Source organism: Marmota marmota, unplaced genomic scaffold (assembly GCF_001458135.2).
Source record: "Marmota marmota marmota unplaced genomic scaffold, marMar, whole genome shotgun sequence".
NCBI classification, from domain to species: Eukaryota; Metazoa; Chordata; class Mammalia; order Rodentia; family Sciuridae; genus Marmota; species Marmota marmota.
The window spans coordinates 46,367,607-46,387,344 of NW_025999842.1; the positions used below are offsets into that span (position 1 = coordinate 46,367,607).

At 34.6% G+C, this 19,738-nt stretch overlaps 1 protein-coding gene across 8 annotated transcripts in view; it reads left to right on the plus strand.

The window, feature by feature from the left end:
* The window catches only part of Lama2 (laminin subunit alpha 2), a 559,330-nt gene that overhangs the window by 278,460 nt on the left and 261,132 nt on the right, over positions 1–19,738 (plus strand). For all 8 annotated transcript variants that reach the window (XM_048798152.1, XM_048798156.1, XM_048798128.1 and 5 more), the window contains exons 13-14: positions 12,782–12,883; positions 14,251–14,462. In XM_048798152.1, coding sequence (XP_048654109.1) covers positions 12,782–12,883; positions 14,251–14,462 — 314 coding nt within the window. The remainder of the gene's footprint in view (positions 1–12,781; positions 12,884–14,250; positions 14,463–19,738) is intronic.

Below are 19,738 nucleotides of genomic sequence, written 5' to 3' on the forward strand. Positions count from 1 at the left end.
TTATTATGCTGCTAGTTTTGTTTTGCTTTGCTTTCACCAACCTTAGTGAGGAGTAAATGAGTTCTAACAAGATGACTCAGAGACTTTTCAGGCACTTGATTTCTTCTGGCTGTACATGGTCAGCTCTCTCCAAAAGGTGTGACTTCACCCCAACTTTGTCATCTATTGGCAGAGCTACCAGGCTGTGATATGAAAAAGAGATTTATATTTTTGTGAATTGTACCAAAATAGAAATATATCATTTCTTTTTGCTTATCTCCTTAGATTTATACTTACTTTGCACAGGACCAATCTAAACACCAAGCCATATATTAAAATATGTTTTATTTTATATGTTGTTGAATTACTTAATAATAACTAAAATTATGAGAGAATTCTACTTGGTCCAGGAAAATGATTGGATTTTCTTGAATGTCAGATATATAAAACAAGATATTAGAAAAGTTAATAATATGATATATGTTCTTGTCTAATGATTATGGGGCATATTAACATTTCTTCAGTTCTCATTAGCTAAATATAATGTAACTTTTAAAATGTCTATTATGGTATTAATTTGCTAAAAATTATTATCAACTTACTTTGCATAAATAATACTTTGCCTAGATGTTCTTTATCTCAATTTTTAAATTTTATCAAATAAATTTAAAATATATTGCCAGATTTTTTTCACTTTTTTTTGAAAGAGTTAAATTCCTCATCTGCCTTGTGTTGTTTATTTGCTTCTTGATATATTATTTTAAATAAATAAGTTGCATGATTATATACAGAGGCCTTTGTTTTAAAGAAATTCAGCACAAATATGATAGCACAAATACATTCTATTCTGTGTTCATAAAAATAATAAAATAAAAAGAAAGAAAAATGATAGGTTCCACTGGGTGTGGTGGTGCACACCTCTATTCCCAGTGGCTTGGGAAGCTGAGGGAGGACAATCTGAATTTCAAGGCTGAGCTCAGTAACTTAGCGATGACCTATGCAATTTAGTGAGATCCTGTCTCAAAATACAAAATAAAAAAGGGTTTGGGAGTTGCTAAGTGGTTAAGCACCCCTGGGTTCAATGCCTGGTACAAAAAAGAAAAAAAAAAAAAAAAAANTGAACTCCCAATTTTACCCCAAATACAGATTGCAGAATCACATGGGTTACACATCCACATTTTTACATAATGCCCTATTAGTAACTGTTGTATTCTGCTACCTTTCCTATCCTCTACCATCCCCCCTCCCTCCCCTCCCATCTTCTCTCTAAATTTTCTTTTAAATTTAAAAACCCTGGTTCATATTGATTTGTTACAAAGATGTATGTGGTTGTCAGAGTACCTTGCTTTGGAAAGTTACAAAATCATGGAGACATTTTATATGGTACTCACAATAACAAGAACAATGGTCACACCTCATCTTTACTAAACATTTACAACACAGCGAGCACTGTTTTTAGATTATTCATCTGAACCCTTCCAACAACCCTAGGTGGCAGTGACTGTTGTGTCATCCCCATTTTCTTCTAGAATAAGAGAGGCCAGATAATTTGCTCCTGTCACACAGAGCTAATAAGTGGCAGAGCTGGATATTTTACTGCAGGCAGTCTAGCTTAAGAGTGGTGCTTTCTCCACGGTGCTACCCTCTTTCTGGTGCTGTAGGTACAAATCATTTTCTCTTAGGGAAATGTGTTGTTCTGTCTATATATAATTTTCTTCTAGAAATCACAGAACTGGGAGCAGGTGTACATAAGGCTCATTACTATTCTGGTGTTCTAAAATAAAACTTGCAGAGGATTAACTCTAGTATTTAAGTAACCTACTGTTAATAAATTAGCTGTAAAACAGTATGGTGGAATTACAAGTTGTGCAGTGAGATCAGATCTAATCCAACCTCTCAGTGGATGTGGGAATTTCTTTCCTATCCTCCTAGACTAATGGGACTCTATTCGTCTACCTTCAGAGATAGATGGCCCTACACAGGGTCGCTCCCCATTTTCAACAGCTCTAGATATTAGAAGTTAATTTTTATATTGAAGAAAAATATGCCCCCTTCCATGACATTTTTTTTTCCCATAGAATCTATTTTTACATTATAAAGAACAAGTTCCTTTCCTTTTATGCTTGATAAACCTTCAAACCATTCAGGGAAAAAAAAAAATGCTGTTTTCTTTAAGTCTTCTCTTTTTGAGGTTAAATATTCCCATTACCTTTCTAAACCTCATGTCCAGCTGTTGGCGCCATCAGCATCCTAGTCACACCTCTTTGGATGAACTCTAATTTGTCAACTACTCTCTTAAATGATGGTGTCAAGAATTGATCACAGCACCCTGGATGTGCTCTGCCTAGCTATGACTGCAGCTAGACCACTGCGTCTTCAAATCTGCACACTAGATTTCTTCTTCATAGAATATGTCCTTTGCTCATATATCATTATATTGAAAATATATTTATGACTTATTAAATATGTGTTGGGTGCTGGAATTTACATTATTATCCTAGCATATAGAAGCTGGCAAAAAGTAATGCCATATAGTTGATTTATGTGTATAAATGTCTAAATGACTTAAATATTGATTTTTCCCCCTTTAATGGCAGATCAAACTTTCCAAATGCTAAAGGTTCCTTACTTTAAAACAAATGCATTTATGGTTTACTGGTCAGCAGTACAGGAGGCTCAAATAACCAAAATGCTTAAATAGACACATCAACTTGGGTCTGTTTCAAGGACTAATAAAGATAAGAATAGAGAAACTAATAAAGACATGTTTTAATAATCACTCTCAGGTATCTCATGAGGTAATACAAATTTATCCTAGTTTTTTATGCTCTCTCTGTGCATAGTACATTGAAAGGACATATGGTGATGAACCTGATTAAAATGCAGCAGATATTTATGCAGGATCTTCTATCTGTGAAATGCTTATGCAAAGTACCATAGGGGAGCATTCAGATGTGAATGAGACCTGAGTGCTGCCATTGCCATGCTCTCTCCCAGAAACCTTTAGGTTTTTAAAGTGCATTTAGAATCATGAAATAAATATCATTGCCATTACTGTGAAGTATGTGTGGTATATTAATTTTGAAAACTATACTTATTCAGACATTAAGACTGGCAACATTTATTCAATGCACACCACATGCTAGGTGCAAGGTGAGGAGTTTTATGTGTATTTGCTCATGTCATCCTCAAAACAGACTTCTGAGGAAGGTGTAATTCAGCTCATTTTAGTGACAATTAACTGAGGCTCTGAAAGCATAAAATGCTTTCCCAATGGGCAGAAAGCCCTGACAGGCAGAATCAAAATCAAAACTAGGACTTTAAAAGCTCCAAGAATGAGCTTCATCTTTTCTGTGATTTGTATATAATGTGTATTAATACGCATGTCAGATAATAGCACAACTCCATCTGTTTATTCTGGAAGAAACGTGGTGGATATATTTATTAGCCTGTTGATTCTACTCTGGAGTGTGACTTAGTATCCATTGCACCTTTGGGAATCGAATCTTCTAAAATTCACAGCTGTTTCTACTGTTGTAATAAAGAACCACCTTGCAGTTTGTGAATGAGTTGGGAGAGAAAAGGAAATAGTGGTAGATCAATAACATTTAGCATCAAATCCAAATAAGTATTTCAAGTCCTATGTTCTGGCTTCTGCTTTTGTGGAAAATAAGTTCACTGCTCTTTCAAAGTACCCTCTATCTGAATAACGGAAACTTGAAATTAATTGAACTCATTGGAACATATAGCATACCAGTCCATATTCAGGCCTGTTAAAGGACCTAGTATTGAGGTCTGCCTACTGGCAAGATGAAAACTGTTTTCTATACTCGTTTTTCCCTTTGCAAAGAATGGGGAAAGAGCTCTACAGCAGCCACATACTACCCAAGGTAATAATACTTGCTTAAAAGAAAAAAAGAAAATCCTCAAGCAGTGAGAGAAAGATTAACTAAAATTTACATTCAAAAGAAAATAGCAATGCTAATCTCTCTCTCTGTCTCTGTCTCTCTCTGTCTCTCTCTCTCTCTCTCTCTCTCTCTCTCACACACACACACACACACACACACACACAGCATTCCTATACATTTTTCACAAGGATTATTCATTTTCTGTTTACCCATTTGTCATTTATGTAAGAATCATAAGTCTGTTTCTTTTACCTTAATGGAACTTGCATTAAAATGTATTCTGCTATTTTAATCATTATCAATATAGTATATCATGGGAATGCAGTTTTCCATTTTCTTGGCAGGGACCTTGAAAAAAATTTAAGCCTTAGTCAATAAGCAACCTGTGTGTAAATGAAACCATAATTTATGGTTTATTCAATTAGATCAATGTTTAATTATGTATTACATGTATTTTTGGTACAGAATATTTACACATAAATTAATCTATCTCATAGCGAGAGGACCAATGGAATGTTCTATCCAAACAGAAAGTGAGTAAATGGAAAATAAACAGCTGTTGCAAAGACCCTGTTTTTGAGTCTGGGCCTGAGAACACAAAACAGTTTGGAGAATTTGGCTGCTACCCTTAATCAACATCTGTTGAGATTATACTGTTTCAACTCAAGATTTTATCAGGGCATGTCACAAATTAATGAGTAATTCTCTAAGTCAGAAAACTTAAAGAAAACCTTAAATGTTATTTTATTGAATGAGATGTTGGGTTTTTAAGTACTGAATCATTTTTGTGCAATGTTTAGCAAATCTAATCACAGAGTCCTTGTATTGTTAAAAGCCCGCAAACAGATCTGTTCATAAAAGATAAGTGGGGGGGGGACTAATATATTGGGGCTAGAGTGGTGGCTCAGTGGTAGAGTGGCTGTCTAGCATGTGCAAGGCACTGGGTTCAATTCTTAGTACCCCATATGAATATATAAAATAAAGGTCTATTGACAACTAAAAAATGAAAAAAAAAACCACTAATATCTATTTGCTGTATCTTAAAAATCAGTTTGTCTACCAAATTTTGTTGGATTTCTTATTTTAGGAGAACCACTGGTTGTCTGGTTTTTCAATTCCAACCAAAAGTATTCTGATCTGATAAAACTCTTGAAATTCTATTCGCCTTGAATTATAACTTGGTCTTATTTTGTTACACAGATGACAGGAAATTTATGATGAAGACTAGTCAGTCTTATTCACGTGAAGAAGCAATTTAACAAAAACTCACATGGGAAACACATTGGCTCCTCAGTTTCTCTGTATATGTCTCTCACAATTACTCCTACCTCCTGTCAATTCATTATAGTGAATATCTCTTATCATTATCCAAAAGAAATGCAGCATGTTAATATTGACAAGAATGTAGTCAATATGAATTTGCAGAGTTAGAGTGAATTGTGAGAGAAGTAAATATTACCAGGGAATTCAATTGGCAAAGGAAGCTAGGAGGACACCACTTAGTCCATCAGGGCAGGTTACGCTGAGGGAGTCTCTCCACACATCCATCCAAGAACTCTGTTCTTGGCCTTGTCACATTAATAATTTTAATCGCCACTTCATACTTAGGAAATGTAGATGATACCAAACAGAGAGGAATGCACAATCATCAGATTGGACTGATTATAGTGGTCAAGTCAAAGAACAGTCGCAAACTCAACCCTCTTACCCCAACCAATTCTAAGTCCTGCACATGTGGGGAAAAAGAAAAAAAAAAAAAAAACATACTATGAAACTGTGTAGTGGTTACCATAAAAGAGAAGAAGGAAAAAAGGAGGAAAAGAAATAAAGAAGCCAGGAAAAGCAGGAAGAAAAGGGGGCAGGAAGGACATTTCCCCAAGGCTTTCTTCTTTGTCCCTCCTAGACTCCATAATCTGGTCTCTTGCCTTCTAAAGCAACTTTTCTGGGATGTACTATCTCTGCTTGACACCCACAACTCCTAGTCCAGTCCATTTTCTATGGACTAAAAGTGATCAACTTTAAGACTATCTATATTAATTCTGCCCCTCTGAAATTCTATTTCCTCTTGCCTTTGTTCTATTCTAATAATTATCAACCTTTAAATTAAAAAAATACTCCTATTTCAGTGTTATAATTGTATGGAAGAACACAATAAAACCTTGAAGCAGAATAATTTGTCTATGTTAAAAGAAATCTCCTTGAACAGATGCATTAATAAACACTTTTCTGGGAGGGATACCTTTTGAGTTAATGCTATGAGGCTTCCAAATCTAGAGAGATGAATCACTTGCCCTGTTTGGCAGATATGCTTAATTTATCCTGCTCAGTATTACAAAGCCTTTTCCTCATCTGACTTTAGTATAGCCCTCTTGAAGTATTTGTTCTGGTAAGCAAAAGCAAATATTAGGTTTTAAACTCCATTTAGTGGGATAACAGTGATGATAATCTGACATCAGAGAACTGAATATCCCAGGCTTATTTTATGAAATGTATTTCCTCTCCAGATACATTGTCCTCAATAGGTTATCCCATCCTTCATCCTGCAATTCATATTTCTTGAGATTAGGGGAGGAAAAAGAAAGTCGAACACAAGCAGCCTCATACAAAATACTTTGGTAAAGCTTAGGTATATGAATTACCTTTAGCTCTTTCCACTCGTGAGGGAAAACTTCCTTGCCTCATTAAATCTTTAATGCAATGTGTGCCAGGCACGCTCTATTGTTATGTGTGACATTAGGTTATACAGTGCATAGTAACTACAATGTTACTTGCAAACAAGCTGTTTCTTTCCCCTGAAGGTAAAATTAAAACAGGTACTCATGGGGAACAGCTATTTGTATTGTTCTTTTCTTAATGAGGTGAAGCTGAGGATCTGGAGAATGAAGGGCTTAACTCTGAACTATCTCCAGGAAACCATGGGTGCTGCTCCTCTGTTTACAGTGGGAAATTCCTTCTCAATTTGATATCTGAATCCCTCTGAAGAGAATATCCCTTAGTACATATGGAGAGAGAGGTAAAAGGCTGTCTTGTGGGGGTCCTTATGGAATGAATTATTCTCAGTAAATTCACTTTCTCTTTGAAAGGGATATATCCTTTCATCTCTGGTGAGTATACTCCCTTCCACCCAGTAAACATAATAATTGCATTGATGTAAACAAAATTGCACTTACTTCTACCTGTGGAAAATCATATTTCTCTAGCCAATAGAAAGATAACAGGTTAGTTCCTCAATAGTTAGAGGAAATGAAACGTTCTATTGTCTGCATGTACAATACTGAAAAAAATTTACATAAATCAGTATTTTCCCCAAATGAGATAATTAGTATGCTAGATACCTTATTTGATTATTGACTGATGTTTTTATATAATCTGAAAGTCTCAAAGATAAAATTCACGAATTGAGTATACCAAGCCCCAAATTATACATGTATGTCAAAATACATTCTACTGACATATATACCTAAAACAAAAAATTGGTTGAATCTCCAGATGTAGAACCCGAAAATACAGAGGGCCAATTGTATACAAATTCTCAAACGTAAGTATCTGATCATACAATGCTACCCTTAGTTTCTATTCCACATTTTTTTTTTTTGCAGTACTTGCTTTTTTATTTGTATGTTACTGGGGATTAAACCTAGGAATGATCTTAGCTAGATGCTTAGCCCTTTTTATCATATTTTGAGACAGGGTATCACTTAGTTGCTGAAGCTGACCTCAAACTTGCAATTCTCCTGCCTAAGCCTCCTAAATCACTGGGATTATAGACATGTTCTACCTTACCTGGTGTCCACTGAAAACTTTGCTTAGCATAGATATGACGTAGCTTAAAGTACACTGTGAGTACTCCAGCACTTTATGAAAATAAATTTTTGTTATTTAAGCTACTTGGTTTCTGATACTTTATTATAGTGGCTTGAGCAGATTAACACAGGGACAAAGCCTAGGCCAAAAGACATAGATTGAGGAATTAGGTTAGTTGTAGTTCAGTCCATGAGAGAGGAGTCCATGTGAAATGTGACAACCAAAGGAGAATGAAAAAGAGTCTTACAGTCACTCACTGAGTATAGAATAATTTTTTAAAAATGTATTTAAATAATGCATAGCTGTGTCCAACACAAGGAAAATAATGAGGAAGTTCAGTGTAATGGATGACAAAGGAATAAAAAAATCTTAAGAACTATTACATGTCATATAAGATTAAGAATAGAATTAAAAGAATTAATATCTCAAAATATAGTACTCAACTGTAGTAACTAAAACAGCATGATACTAACATAAATATAGACCAATGTAACTGAATGGAAAAGACAAAGGTAGTTTTTACATACTTATGATCAGCCAAATCATTTTTTGAAAAAGGTGCTAAGAATTCATAATGGAGAGAGAAACGACAATATCTTCAACAGCTGGTGCTAGGAAAACCAGATAACCATATGCAAAAGAATGAAGTTAGGCCCCTCTGTCTTACCACACAACAAACATCAGTTTAAAATATATCAAACGATTTAAGTCCAGAAATGGTAAAACGACTAGAAAATATTCTCGGACATTGGTCAGGCAAGGATGTGTTTGGATAAGGCCTCAAAGCAAACAAAGCAAAAATTGACAAATGATATTACACCAAAGTATGAATTTTCTGTACAGAAAATGAATCAGTCAAGAGATAACCTACAGAATGGCAGAAAACATTTGCAACTATGCATCTGTCAAAGTATCGATGTCCAAAGTGTATAAGAAACTCAAACAACTCAATAATATAAGACCAAACAAAAAGAAAACTAACAGACAAACCCTCCAAATAATCCATTAAAAATGGACAAAAGACCTGAATAGGTTATTTCCTAAAAGAAGACATATGGACAAGTATGTAAAAAAATGTTCAACATCATTCATCAGCAGGAAATACAAATGAAAAATCACAATGAGATATTGCTTTACCTCAACTAGAATTGCTGCTGTCAAAACAAACAAACAAACAAAAAAATAATAATAAATACGATAGTGGCTGCTCAAAAAGAAAAACTCTGATATACTGTTAATGGTAATGTAAATTAGTGGAGATATTATGGAAAACAGTAAGTATATTCTGCAAATCATTAAATATGGAACTACCATATGATATAGCAATCCCACCATTGGGTATATATATCTAAAGGAAATGAAATCACTCTATGTAAAAAGATATTTTCACTCTTATGTTTATTGCAGCACTATCCTCAATAGCCAAGATATGGAATCAACCTAAGTATTCATCAAAAATGAGCATTCATCAAAAATGAATGGGTAAAGTGATGCATATACACAATGGAATACAATTCAGCCATTTATAAAATGAAATCCCATCATTTCCAGCAACATGGATAAACCTAGAGGACATTTTTTTAAGTAAAATAAGCCAGGCACAGAAAGATAAATAATACATGATAGCACTCGTGTAAAATTTAAAGAAGCTGATGTCATATAGTTAGTAGATTGTTGTTACCAGAGTCTGGAAAGAGGAGGAAAGAGAAAGGAACAGTGATAAATTGACCAATGAGTACACAGTTACCCAGTGGAGTGGGCTCTGGTGTTCTGTTGCATGATAGGGTGACTATCGTTAACAATATTGCTCTGATTATTTCAAAATAGCTAGAAGAGAAAATATAAATGTCCTTACCACAAAGAGATGATAGATTTATGAGATAATGAGTATGCTTTGATGATTCACTGATGTTTGCATTTATCAAAACCTCACATTGTACCCCACAAAAATGCATAAATATGATGTCAGTTACAAATAAAATTTTAAAAGCGGTCATTATTGGTTGCTATATAGTTTATATATGGCATATCAAGACACTCTTTCAATGGAGCACTACTCCATTGAAACGGACGGCTGGATTCAGGAGATGAAATAAGAAAGGATGGATAGATAGAAAATTAAAAAAAAATTAGTGCCATACTTCATGTGTGCAAGTTTGACAATAAAGTAATAAATAAGTATGGAAGAGAAATTGAAGCTAACTGATGATCTGCACTCTGGTGCACATTTAATTTGATGAAGAGAGTGAGGGTTAGGATACTGAAAGGTCTATAAGAGATTGTGGAAGCAAGGGAAAGGAGCAGTCTAACAAAGGTAACATCTGGAATATGGAGGAATGGAGAAATGGAGAACAGTCTTCATTCAAAGGTTTAGGAAAGGACAACATAGACTGAATATTCCCAGAGCTTTCCCACCAAAAATCAATATTCCTCAGAAGAGAAGTTGTTTTCTTAAAATTGACTCATTATAGCGTCCCACACAATAGTATGTACTCTTTGAAGGAAACACATTCAGTGGCAACATTAGGAAATGCTTGATGTCACTTCTTACGAAGAGTTTGCTTTACAGATTTGTAGGAAAACTAAAACAAACAACAACAACAACAACAAAAAACAACTTTGAGAATGAGCTATTCCTAGAGATACAATCTCTAAATTGTTGGATAATATCTTAAGCCATCCTTTCTAAAAATTACTGAAATCAGTATTTGGCTAAGTAGTTATGCAGATATGATTATAAATATGCACCTTTAGAGTTAAGGAAAAAGACAGTGATTCTAATACTCTACAAATTGGTACTTTTACCATGGGGAAGAATATCTGGTAACAGTACCATACACATGTTTAAAACAATCTGTCTTTCACAAAATTTAGCAGGATGTAAATTGGATTAACTTGTGAAAAATTTTAGGTGATTCAAAAAATGTTCTATTAATTCCAAAATATGACTATCAAAATGCCTGAAAGAATTTGCAATACATTGGTTTATAAAGTATGAGTGAAAGCATAATTTTTCATTACTATTAGAGTGAATAGAGGGCCTACTTCTTACTTGTATTTTACATTATCACTGACCTGCATGAGACACTTCTTTTCTTATATATTTATTTAGTTCTTTTCCCCATTACTCCTTTCCTTTCCTCTCTCATATTATATATGTGTTATGAGACTTTATAAATATTTCAAGTAGGTATAGAAAGTATATTAAAAATCAAATAGTATAAGTGAACTTTTTTGTTTCATATATAGTCTTAAAACTGAATGTTCAAATTATATACATTTTGGCTTTTATTAGCAAAATAAAATATTGCCTTTAATTCAAAATTCTTTATCTTTGGTTTTCTGTAGGAATTTTCTTAGTTAATATAATTTTTAAATTTTAGATAAGCATATTCAATAAAAATAATGTAATGCAAATTTTAAATAATCAAAATATGTTTGAAAGTCCAAAATATTTTGGAATCTTACAGACCTATATTTCAATGTTCTTCCCAAACAATGTCTACCTCTGACTGAATAATTTAATTAATTTAGAAAATTCTAAGTAGTCCAGTCCTCTTTGAAAAATATAAAACATTTTCTTTTTCTGCTGCCTTTTTGGATTCCTCTTATTGAGAAAATGTCTGGCTGATTTGAACAAGCATGCTCTGTAAAATTTTGGATGCTTTTTTAATAGAACCCAAAGCCTTTTATATATATTCACCCCTCATTACTCACAATAATGTCAAATGCTATAGTCCAGACAGATATTTATTATTTTATATGTGAAAAGACATTAAAGTGGGACCATTTCTCAGTGGAGTAGGGAAATAAAAGTTTTCAGAAATTATGTTCCTTCTAGAACACCATGTAATGAGCTCTTAGAAGACAGTGCAGAGCTACAATTTAAAATCCTGTTTAATCAGCCATAGCAAGCTATGTGCAGTCCCAATGGAACAACTCTGAAAGGAATCAGGACTCCTCCTCCTCTATCCAGTGCCTATCCAGGAATTGCTTTCTGGTCAGAGTCTGCAATGAAGGGCCACAGAGAGCCAAGGGCTGCAAAGCTGGGTCTCTGCATGTCAGCAAAGAGCAAACAGCAGAATACAAATCATCAACTTTGTTTTATGAATGTCTTTATTTACAAGGCTAGAGTAGAATTTTTAAAGTAAGAAGTGCAGCATTAGCATTGAATCTGTCAGTCACAGCTCCAATTTTGATTCCTGTCCTATAAATGATATTGCATTCCTTTTTTTTTAATAAGTTTCTGCAAGGTTACTCTCAATGACAGAAAATATAAACCTCCAGCACTTATTGTAGGAGGCTTGGCTTGCATGTTTGAAGGAAATAAATTCGTTTAATGAAAAGGGAATAATAACCTTCATTCAAACTAAGCTTATTTGTTTGACAGGGGTAAGTATACCTTCTTAGGCAATTTTGATTGCATTTTAATATAAATTTTGGTGCTGATCTTCTTTTTATTTTATTTTATTTTATTTTTTAATTCTCAATGTACCTTTATTTTATTTACATGTGATGCTGAGAATCGAACCCAGTGCCTCACACATGCTAGGCAAGCACTCTACCACTGAGCTACAACCCCAGCCCGTGTGCTAATTTTTTATTTTCCTTTGACCAACAACAAAAGCTCATCTAGCTTTTGGTCTTGGTAAAATGCCCTTCAAATGGAGAGAGATCCTCATTGGCTGCATAAGACCAAAGACAGTGGAGAGAAAATGGATAGAAATCTTTTAATTTTGACAATGATCCTTATTCTTTTGGGAATTATAAAGCTCATACTACAGATTGAGAAAATGACAGAAAGGACTGTGTTTGGTTTCATGGAACTTAACCTGTTCAGCAATCCTACCACACTGGGGGAAACAGTACATGAATTTATATTTATGTCAGGCTTATAGTTGATGGGTAAGGTTTCGTTTAAAGGTTACTCCTAAAGAAATGTCTGTCATCAATACTCTTTTCTCTGGTGATTTCTGCTTCTTCCAAATACTGCCCTATAGAAAAATAAAATTATTTAAAAATAGTAAGTAAAATATGATTTAATAACCTATCTCCTGTGCCATAATGATTATGCATCTCCTCTCTTGTAGCTCCCAGCTGTAGGAGGACAGTTGACATTTACCATCTCATATGACCTCGAGGAAGAAGAAGAAGATACAGAGTATGTTCTCCAGCTGATGGTCCTCTTAGAGGTAGTGTACTAAGCACATTGCTTTGTAACCCTAGTACACCATATGTCATTTCAGGTTACTCAGGCTCTTTTTACCTGGTTGGTTTGAAATTAATTTACGTAATTCTAAAGAAAAAAAAATCTTAGGAATTTTTTTTGGGTGTAATTCCTATGTCTCACTCTGAGGACATATCTAGAAAACTAAATATATTCACTGGGTTCTAATAATAATGGAAACCTTTGGACCCGACTTATAAATTTAAATTTAGAGTATGATGATCATGTTTCTGTGACTATAAGTATGATGACAGTGTTTAGGTGAAAGCTGATTTATAGAGTTTATATAAATTTTACATCTCCCCTTGCTTCCACATAGATTTTACTATTTCCTTGTTTATATCAGTCATAAATAAGTGAAAAAAATTGAAACCAGTTCATTTAGCTATAGGCTACAGTTAAAGCTTGACTTTGAAATCCCAATTTAGGTATGAAACATAGGAGAAACTGCTTTCAGGGTTTGGATGTTCATTGTCAATTCCCAAATGCTGGAAACCAAGAGTAATCCTAGAAGTGCTCCCTTCCCTTTTCAGTTATGTCTACCCTTGCCCCATAGCCACACATACTCAAAAGCATACACATGCATTTCCATTCATGATTCCGAAAGGTAGAAGTCACGTTAGCCCCTGTTAGTAAACAGCCTCTGTTATTATTTCCCTTAAACATTTCAAACATGTGGATCAGTGACAGAATGACAGATTTTTTTTTCCTCTAAATGAATGTTTTTCAGAATTGATGAAGTGGTCTGAATTTTAGTTAGATAGATATTAAGATAGATATTAAGAAGTTATGTGTCATTAATATGAATGAACTAATACAAGGACAAACTAAATGTCCAAGATCAATCTATATTCCTTATTATTATGCCAGTCTCCTACTGTAATCATTGTATATAGACCTTTTTTATTTGTTTTACTTATGTACATAGAAGTCCTTTACACGAATAGCTTAATTAAGTAAAGCTTCCTTCCCTATTGTCCTTACCATCAACTAATATTTTCGAAATATATAATTTTTGTGTTCGTGTGTAAAATCAGGGTGCCTATAATCACACGCATGCTTAGGCCTTGCCAGCTATCTGTTATTTTAGTTCATGAGGGAAGTGGGATCATACAAAACCAAGACGCTTATACTTTGCAGTGCATCTGGTGAAAGCTAATATTTAAATTCATGTATTCTGAAAATGCATGGAACAATAAGGAAAGCCAACCTAAAATCCAAAACCTACTGATAATAATTTATAGGATAAATAATCCAAATACAAATTTTTTTGTTTTACTTTTTTTTGCCTGGTTATCAATCTTATCTTGATATACTTTTTACCGTCCTTAGGGAAATGGCTTGAGAATCAGCACAGCCCAAGAAGAGGTGTATCTTCAACCATCTGAAGAACATGTCAGCATGTTAGCACTTAAAGAAGAGTCATTTACCATACATGGCACAAATTTTCCAGTCAGTAGAAAGGATTTTATGACAGTGCTTGTGAATTTGAAGAGAGTCCTCATACAAATCACATACAACTTTGGGATGGATGCCATCTTCAGGTAAAATCAGGAACTACACATTCTAAGTCCCCACATTTACCTTGGGGCAAACATGCATATGCTAGAAAAGTGAAGGGGCTTGAGTCAACTTCCTTGATCAGACCAACACAAATAACAAACTCTTTGTGCGAAGCTTACAAATAACATCTTACCAAAACTGGGGCTTGCATGATCTGGAGCTACAACTTCTTTTAAAAAAGGAAATAAAGTGTGATCAATATCTTGACTGGACAGAGGTTGCATGGATGTCTCAAGATACTGGGTGTCTTACCTGGTACCTGGCTAGAAGCTCTCCTCCTCTAACTGGTAGCCAATGAGATTAAAAGTCACCTTCAGCTGTACCACATGAACCCCTAGACAGTAGCAGCTCCCCATCAATCTTTTTGATACCCCTCACAGCTACGGGAGCTTTGTTTTGCTTTGCTTTAATGAATTCCTATAATTTGTTCTGCAAAACACACACACACACACACACACCAAACAAACAAACAAACAAACAAAAAAGTGAATTTTAAAACCTCTACATTTAGCCAGGTGTGGTGGCACATGCCTGTAATCCCAGAGGCTTGGGAGGCTTAGGCAGGAAGATTACGAGTTCAAAGCCAGCCTCAATAACTTAGCAAGGCCCTAAGCAACTCAGTGTCTCTAAATAAAATACAAAAATAAATAAATAATGACAGAGGAAGTGGTTCAGTGGTTAAATACCCCTGAGTTCAATCCCCAGTACAAGGGGGAAAAAATCTCTAGGTTTGTTCCTCCAAATACAAGATAAGAATAAGCATTGGTTTTCTGAAAGATGTTCATGAGCCCTTTAAAATTTTAAATATCACAAATAATTTGTCTTAGAAAAAAAAAACAGATCATTGATGTTTTCTTTACAATTCTTCCAGAATATGTAATAAATAATGACTCCAAGGTTGAGACATGCTATACTAAAATGTAAAGTCACCTTTATGATGGCTCAGATAGTAGGAATCAAAAAAGATACAGTTCCAGGGTACTCATGTTTAGAAAGTGGTTTGTAAAATATTTTCCTCCATAACTTAATTAACTAGTTTCTGTCTTTGTAGTATGTTGTTTGTAATAAAAAATGCAAGCCTCTTTATTTAAATAACTACCCATCCCTGTTCAAACCATTGTAAAATTATAATGGCCACATAGTATAAGAGGAAAGAGTGTGGATTTTAGAGCCAAAATGAGTAGGAATTCGGCAAGCTCTCTTGCTTGTTGTGTGCATATGGCAAGAGATTGGGGTTTGTAGAACCTCAACTTTAATTGTAATGTGCAGATAATAATTCCTGTTTCCATGGTTGCTGTGACAATAATATGTGATAATTACATAAAGTGCCCATTACCTAGAACATTTTCAAAGATTAGCTCTTTCTTTTTCTCCATGTTTTTTTTTTTTCTTTTAAATGAGAGTGCCCTGGTTTGACACAAAAATAACCATATCTGACTGACTGTAGGGTGCTGTGTATTCCCTTTTTAAAACTGAGACAGAATTTTAACTTAAACTATATATGAATGAGCTCTTTCTCTTTTCCTGCTCTATGCAGATAACAAATAGCATAAGATATCATGGCATCTTACTTTTGAATCGGATTCAGTTAGATGATCAAATTTGACCCCACACTGACAACTGATAGATCCTTAATCAAAGAAATGTCTCCAATATTAGGTATTTTATTTCAGATACCACCTCCCATTATTTACTTGTGCTGCCTAGTTTGTCTTTCACTTGTAACATTTCAGCAAAGTATAATCATCATTACCATTTCCCAAAGGAGGAAACTGCAGATTCATAAACAAAACCATTGCCAAACAATGTACCTCTTTTGCATAGGCAATTCTGCTAGAAGCAGGGTTAAAGTGCCATAAAGATGAGAAGCTGCACTTAGGAATTAATTATGTTTTTCCCATTTAGTAAATAGAGATTGTCATGATGTTTAAACGGTACAAAGAGATGAGTCCTCTAGCTTTCAAAATGAATGACAACCAAATTGACAAAAACTGGCTAGGGGGCTTATTTATGTTTTGTCAACATTGTTTCTCAGGCTAGTTAATCCAAAGACACTTCTCCCTGATTTATGTCAAACAGTTTCAGTGTCTACCCTTCTTAAAATCACTGGTTTTATTTGAAGCTTTCTGAGGTATCCCTGTATATGCAGGACACATTCACAGACCATGGCTATGTGAACAGACATAGGAACAAATCCAAGTAGGTGACTGCTTGCCGCCACCTTTATTAATAAAGCACCGTGGTTCAAGAAGTAAAAGCCAATTTAGATTTGAAATTCCTCCCCACTTCAGGTGAGCTGAAAGTCAGCATGAATCCCAAGTCAGTAAGCTTGTTATATTTTATTTATCTCTGATCTACTAGTAGATTGAGTCATATTTGTAAAACATCACCTGAATTGATTCAACTTGTCTTGCACAGTAGGCTTCTGACTTGGTATACTGTTTGTGTGCAGGCATGAGTAAAATGAAGCTATCACAACAGAAACTCATGTTTAGGCTTATTTAAGGAGGATTTACTCCCATGATAGTTCTCTCAGCAAATGGGCTTAGATCTGTCCGATTCTGTAGTCAGGTAGAATTATATAGTAGAAACCTGGGCAGCAGGTCAAGGATTTTGACTTTTGTTTTCAACTCAGTTATGTAATAATTGTATAAGTAAGTATGGCTTTGACCTCTTTGTACTTAATTTGCTTGCTTTCTCCTCCTCCTCCACCTCCTCCTCCTCTTCCTCTTCCTCCTCCTCTTCTTCTTCCTCCTCCTTCTTTTTTTTTTTTTCTTCTTCTTGTAACTGGGGATTGAAACTGGGGGTAAACAACCACTGAGCCATACCCCTAGCCCTTCATATTTTGAGATGGGTCCTAACTATGTTGCTGAGGCTAGCCTCAATCTTGTGATCCTACTGCCGAAGCCTCCCAAGTCCCTGGGATAACAGGCATGCATCACCATGCACAGTTTAAATCGCTTCATTTCTGAAAGAAGGAGGAGGACAATTGTGCTGTCAACGTCAAAATGTCACTTTGAAAAAGGAATTAGAGAGCTGCTGACGTGGTTTGATAGTGGAAGATCAACACACAGATATGAAGAATGCCTACCTGACCCACCTTATTCCAGGGGAGAGCATTTTTCTCTAAATACCATTAAGACTTGGAGACACCCAGAATAAGGCAGAATCAAGTTCCACAATTATTTTTGTTCTTACTGTCATTCTTTTCCAGAAAAAGAAATTGATTTCCTTTTCACTGTCTTTCCTAATAAGACAAAGTAGAAACTTTTCATTCTTCTTTTTAGAGCATGAGAAAAATCAGACAAATCCAGCTACACATTTGTCTCTCTTAAATTCTCCAAACCTTGGACTGAGTAGCTCCCTTGATCTTTAACTCATGCAAGGCTTTTCTTAAGCACCTCTTAGTTATAGAATAAAATGTGTTCTCCTCTTATCCTAAAGTAAATTTTAATAGAATTCACTAAAGTAAATTTTAATAGAATTCACTAAAGTTTCTTCTCCTGTGAAGATACTTTCTCTAATTTTGAGGATAGATGTGTCCATTTGACTTGGTTTACCCAAAAAGAAGCTGAGTAAAAGTTATATATATATATATATGATTGAATTTTTCCTAGAGGAAAAACATTGAATTGCCAGTGTGAGACTCTCTGGCACTTATTCATCTGGTAACAGATGATCAAACAACCTGAAACACTGACAGTACAAGGAGGTCAGCGGCCCTGGTTGTTTTGATCTTATGGTTGCTGAACAAAGGTTGGCTCTTGTAAAATCCTCTGCGGGCCTGAAGTACCCCTGAGAACTTGTAGTTGTTACCACAGTGTAATGGATCCCATCATGACTTTATCATGATATACCTCATATGTCTTTATTGCTTAAAAATGAATACTGAACCTTTAAAAGGCAATATTTATTCACATAACTTTTAAAGTTTAGGGGTTATGAGCTGAGAATGGTTACACAAAATTTAGACAATAAATAATCTAGAACAATTCTTGTAAACTAAGACATTTTGTTATAGAAAAAGAATTGATAGATGCATAGTATGCTTCCAATTTTTTATAATAATAATCCAGGTAACTACATTTTAAAGAAAGTATACTGATAAAGACTCTAGAACTTAAAAACTTTTGTGCACCTCACTTGGTATCAGGCAGTGAGTGGGTAAGAGGTACAACCAGCATTTGAGCTCATACATGCTTTCTCCTGTCATCTTTAATTACTTCCCAGTGCTACCCTGTAAATACTGGATTCAGTCTGCAAACATTTTTATAGAGCACCTTCTACGTGTATCTATTCAGTTCTCACTCCAGTAAAATGGTAGAAATAATATCTAACTTATAACACTGAAGATTAAGTGAGAAAATCATGTCTATAAAACACCAGACTTAACGTGTTGGGAAGCAATGGAGGGTAACAAGGAGGCCCCTGGTTTTGGAGTTTCACTTAGGTTTGGATCTGGGCTACACTGCTCACTAACTGTACATGTTGTACAAGGCACTTTACTTCTCTGAGCTTTAGTTTCTTCATTTGTAAATTTGAGGGGAAAACGTGATTTTTACATTGAGAGTATTGATACTTAAATGAGATGTCTTTAAGCACCCATTATAGCACACTGAAGATAGTAGACACAAATTTAAGTAATAATTATTAATATGTGCTAGTTTTAAGCTAAGCAACAAGGAAAAAAGATGTATAAATGATCATTGAGTTCAAAGAAGGTGTAGTCTTGTAGGGAAGGTGGAATTGCATATTTATGACAATTAAACTGTACAATAGAAGTGAATATAGTGTAGACTGGCAGGACTAAGGAGGAAGAGATGAATCTATACATTAGCATTTAATATAGACTTGGTAGATGGCTACAGTACTATCAGATTTTATCATTTACTTCCCCTATTTGATATAGGGTTGAAAATGTTTGGAGAAAATATATGCCCCTTTTCCAGATGGCTGTATCAGACATTGACTGAAACACTGAGTGATTTTGTTGCCTCTTTAGGAATGCAGTAAAAATTACTAGGCTCCTCTAATTGAGCAGTACCTTACACAATTTCCATCACACAGAGACTAAAGAAATTCTGAATCTGCATCTTAGGTTTTGACAAAAACAAAACAACAAAAATACTTCAATAGCAATAAAATACTTATGATAGTTAACCCAATGTAACATTGTTTTAAGTGGGATAAAATAGAGAGTCCTTCAATGTAAAAAGGAGAGTGGAAAGGCAAAAAAAAAAAAAAAAAAAAAAAAAAA